The sequence below is a fragment of the Echinops telfairi genome, unplaced genomic scaffold (genome assembly GCF_000313985.2).
Source record: "Echinops telfairi isolate 266 unplaced genomic scaffold, ASM31398v2 ScPeMD7_23;HRSCAF=83, whole genome shotgun sequence".
Taxonomy (NCBI): Eukaryota; Metazoa; Chordata; class Mammalia; order Afrosoricida; family Tenrecidae; genus Echinops; species Echinops telfairi.
Genome location: NW_022103920.1, coordinates 84,431,395 through 84,436,251, shown reverse-complemented (window position 1 = coordinate 84,436,251; position 4,857 = coordinate 84,431,395). Strand labels below are relative to the sequence as shown.

At 45.7% G+C, this 4,857-nt stretch overlaps 1 protein-coding gene across 1 annotated transcript; it reads left to right on the top strand.

Annotated features, from left to right (window-relative positions):
* The first annotated feature begins 35 nt into the window (after nt 1-35).
* Nucleotides 36-1,398, top strand: HOXA13 (homeobox A13). Its single transcript, XM_004702741.1, has 2 exons — nt 36-408; nt 1,154-1,398. Exons 1-2 carry the CDS (start codon nt 36-38, stop codon nt 1,396-1,398), a joined length of 618 nt encoding a protein of 205 aa, XP_004702798.1.
* The last annotated feature ends 3,459 nt before the right edge of the window (nt 1,399-4,857 follow it).

The window sequence follows — 4,857 nt, the reverse complement described above, 5'->3', positions numbered from 1 at the left end:
ATTATACATCTGCCTGTGTATATGTGACTATCTCAATGGGCCCGCACCCCAACGCCATCAAGTCGTGCGCGCAGCCCGCCTCGGCCGCCGCCGCCGCCGCCTTCGCCGACAAGTACATGGACACCGCGGGCCCCGCCGCCGAGGAGTTCAGCTCCCGCGCCAAGGAGTTCGCCTTCTACCACCAGGGCTACGCGGCCGGGCCTTACCACCACCACCAGCCGGTGCCCGGCTACCTGGATATGCCGGTGGTGCCGGGCCTCGGGGCCCCCGGCGAGTCGAGGCACGAGGCCCTGGGTCTGCCTATGGAAAGCTACCAGCCCTGGGCGCTGCCCAACGGCTGGAACGGCCAAATGTACTGCCCCAAAGAGCAGGCGCAGCCTCCCCATCTCTGGAAGTCCACTCTGCCCGGTAAATGGCACCCCCTTCTCCCCAGTCCCTGGATCCTGTGCTGCTCCAGCTTCTCCATATCTGGTGCAGGGTTGGTCACCTGGGTGTCCCCACCCCCACCCCCGCTGCCTCTCTTCCCTGGACTGCCCAACCCCAGGTAGCTGGCGCTGCCCATACTGGCCCCTGACCCTCCTTGGGCGAGGGGATAGCTGGGAGGGAAGTTGTGGGGACCCTGGGGCTGGTTTTCTGTGCTCCGCCCTCCCCAGCTCTTGAAACCAGTTAAAGGATGGAAAAACGGGCCGCCAGACCGCTCCAATTCTCTCCACCATGGTTTCCATGTAGAAATATTTCGTATTTGGGATTTGGGGGCTATAGGACAGAGGTCGGGAAGCAAGGAAAGATTGTCCCCTGAGGCTGGGGCCATTGGGCCAGGCAATAGGGCTGAAAACTGAACTGGCCTGACTGGGATGGTCAATGAAGCCCTGGGCCAGTGAAGCCCTGGGCCATTTCAAAACTCACCCTCCTTGCCACTCACCCTCCAGGCTTTGGAGGAAAGCTGGATCCTGGGCCAGTGAAGCCCTGGGCCATTTCAAAACTCACCCTCCTTGCCACTCACCCTCCAGGCTTTGGAGGAAAGCTGGATCTTACAGCGAGTGACAAAGGGGAGCCTGGCGCGGTGAGGTGAGGCGGGTGGCACAGATAGCGCTGTCGCTTGGGCACTCCCCTGTATCTAATCCCTGCATAACTCTTCTCCCCTGTCTTCCAGACGTGGTCTCTCATCCCTCAGATGCCAGCTCCTACAGGCGGGGGAGAAAGAAGCGCGTACCTTACACCAAGGTGCAATTAAAAGAACTTGAACGGGAATATGCGACAAACAAATTCATTACCAAGGACAAACGGAGGCGGATATCAGCTACAACGAATCTATCTGAGCGGCAGGTCACAATCTGGTTCCAGAACAGAAGAGTTAAAGAGAAAAAAGTTATCAACAAACTGAAGACCACTAGCTAATGGATTAAAAATGCAAGAGGACAACTTGAAGAAACTCGTCGGGACTAATTGCTTTGCCCAGATCCTAATAATAATGCTTAATAATAATGGAAGAGCCTGAAGGAGAAAGAGAAAGACATTGACAAGTGGCTTTATTAAGGAGGGTGGGGGGAACCCCTCTCTCTGTGGTGGAATCTACAACTTTGTTCTTTTTTTGTACAAAGCAAACGTTCAGAAATGGCAAAGACCGACAGAGCTCCAGCCAACTCCACCGGACCATTAAATGACAAACTCTAGAGTCAAACACCAACCCCCAAATAGACCATTTCAGATAAGTTTCGAATGTACTGAAATCTTGTAAGTATTTATGACCATTCTATCTTAGGGCACTGTGTTAAATGGTAATCATCTGAACATTGGTTACAAAAGCAAGAGGCTGCTGTGAACATCTGCTTGTCCGTCTTTGGGTCGCCATTCCTGTTGCATGCTCCGTGAGTGCTCAGGTAAATCTTAGAGGAATCCCTACAGCTGTCCTATGTTTCCCCCAAACCTCTCATGTATAGAAAAAGTTCTGAGACTCATTTGTCTTGCTCCTATATATTAAGTACCAGGTGAACCTTTTGAGGTTATGAGGGGATCTCCTCTTAGCGATATCCTTCTGAGAGTTATTTTTATTATATATAGCAAGCATAATTTGTGACATTTGGACCATATTTACTGCCCCGGTATCTTTTGCTTTTAAAAGATGTTTTTTTTTTAATGTTGAAAACATATCGCATTGGATGAGCCAGCGGATCGACTTTATGTCAGGTAGCTCCAATATTATGGATTTTGGTTGGAACCTAGTTCATTTTCATCTTCAATTTAGCATTTCCCAATATTTGTGAAACATTTTGCTAGAGGGAGGTACCTCCCTTTTTTTTTTTAAAGTAAACTCAGAAGGGAAATTTATTCCCCAAAACATTTAGATGCCCTACACTCTATATTTCGGTCAGTTAAGGGTTAGTGTTTTTTCTTGTTTATTGTGTTATGAGACCACATTAGAAAATTAAGGGAGTCATCTTCACAGCACATTTTTAATCAAGCAGTTATTTCAACCAGCACATTCGTTTTGTTCCTACTCACTATAAAATGCTATCCTGTAAATAAAAGACATTCAGCACAATGTGAAAATGTATTTGTGCACCTGCTTTTTAAAATATTACTAGTAGAAATGGATGGGTGGGGTGAACCAACCTTGGACCTGTAGATAGTGATAAAGTAGTTTTGTTCCGTTAATAAAATAGTCACTGCCATTATCATCTGAAGAAAATGCTCATTGCTGTCCTACACTGCCCATGCACTGCACATAAAGGAAGGAGCAAGTTTGTCTTACACAAACCAAGCACCATTCTTTTCTAATATTATTGGACTTTTCTTCCTCCCCCACCTCCTATGACTTTTTTTTTAAGCTAAGGGACAAGCCCCTCATAACTAAAATCCTAAAAATGAGAAGTGCTTCAAGAAGGTTAAAGTGTTGTCAGGTATTCTGAAAGGGGTAAGAAGAAAGGAGGAAGAGACAGTATAAATTCCCAGGCTCCCTGTGGAAAATGAAAACCAGTTGTTTAGTATCAGCACTGCAGTGGCTGCCTTCTTAAAAAATCTGCTGTTGGGGCCTGCATTTGTCTGAGCGGGCAGGTTTTGATATTTGTTGAAATGACAGGACTAAGAAGGGCCTTAAACCTTGACCTTGACGAAAAAAGACAATTTGTGACCTTGACTTTTGACAGCTCATGAATTGGTCTCTATTGGATTAGTAGATCAAGGGCGCCACCTCGTGTTGATAAGTTTCCCTATAATTCGTCAGCTTCCAGGGAATCAAAAGCTCTTACCTCCTTGACTCACTGTTTTAGGGACTTAGTACTAGTTTCTTTCGCCCAAGTGGAGCAAATATGTAAATTATACATCTGCCTGTGTATATGTGACTATCTCATATATGGACATTTTCATATCCATGCTTGTGTGTGCTTGTATTTGTGTATGCAAAAGCTGTGTACAGATATAGTATCGGTAATTGCTGATGTCCCAAGATATTGTAATTTAAGGTGACTTCTGAAGTCGGGGTACAAAATGTGCTGTTCATGATGAAACTTCGCTCCTTGTCTTTCATGGCCACGTTTGATTTTTGTCTGCACCATGGCTTGCTCTGCCTCAGATGCCAGAAGACCTATTTTAAAGCTCTACGTTTGTTTTTGTAACAGTCTGAGAGGTGTTCTTAAATAACCACTTTTCTGGCTCTCACCTCCCCAGGTGGTCTATCATCCTAATTAGAGCTATTGGGGAGTCTTTACGGCAAATAAAAGGTTCCGGATGCCTGGGTAACTGCTAGAGTTCTAGAGTTACATTTCAGAAATTCAAATAAATCCACCTCTTGAGAAGCTGGTATGGACAGCTTAAAGCTCTCCGGTCTACAAAAGGGCCATAATCTGGATGCAGAAGTTGAGTTACCCAGGATAGCTCAGCGCTGAGGGCTGCTCCGAGGGGACTGTGCAATCGGATGTTGATATTTACAACCCTCCCATTTGATTTGTGGGAGAAATGCAGAAATTTGATACGAAGAACCACCAAAAAAATTATAATAATGATTATAGAAACTACTGTTTATTGACCTGTAACGACACATCAGATGCTGTATTCAGAGTCCTAAATAATATATATGTATTTAATATGTACTTAATATACAGACAGGGTAATTTTGGAGGACGTCTTATTTATGTTGTTTGCATACTTGTAAGTATAAAAACTTTAGTGAAGCCAGGAGCCTGAGGTTGCAAAGTTTTAAATTTCGTGTTAATCTCTGCATGATTGAGGCAAGAGGAAAGTGGTAGTGAATCAAAGAGCCCAAGCCATCGTTTTGTTTGATGAAAGGTACTATGGGCTGAGTTACAGACCTGGTTGACAGAACCTGCCCTAAAGACTTACAGCCTCTTTCATAGATGGAGAATGAATGATGGAAAGACTCTCCAAAGATGTCTCCAAACAAGAAGGTTTGTCACATATGTGGCTGGTGACATGCAATCCTGTTCTGCTACCCTGGGGATGTTCACTCCACTTGTGGAAAAAAATTAAAATGGGCTTCAACCTCACCTCGGCACATCTCATTCCACAGCTCGGCCTTTCCAAATGAGCCACCAGCCAGCCCAAGGAACAACTCGCTCTTAACACGCGGAACGTTTTTTAGGAACTTCCTCTCAGAGATGGATCAAACTGTGTGAACAGCTCTGGAAGGGACTCTTTTGTAGATGGAGGATATTTTTCTTTAGATGTGAGAAATATTCAGAGCCTCTGGCCTAGGAAGGAGGAGGCCAAGAGCCTTTCCACAGCAGGAATCCCACCCCTGTCAGTCACAAGCCTGCCACCACTGGAACCCTGGGTAAAGTAGTGACCTTCTTTCTTCTCTCCAGTTTTTGAAATGATCATGCAAGAAGATATTTCAGGGTG

Excerpts from the sequence above, each read along its gene's own strand:
- HOXA13 (XM_004702741.1), top strand. The coding sequence starts at position 36 with ATGGGCCCGCACCCCAACGCCATCAAGTCGTGCGCGCAGCCCGCCTCG. Across the intron at positions 409-1,153 it reads CTGGAAGTCCACTCTGCCCG|ACGTGGTCTCTCATCCCTCA; the intron begins GTAAATGGCACC and ends CCTGTCTTCCAG.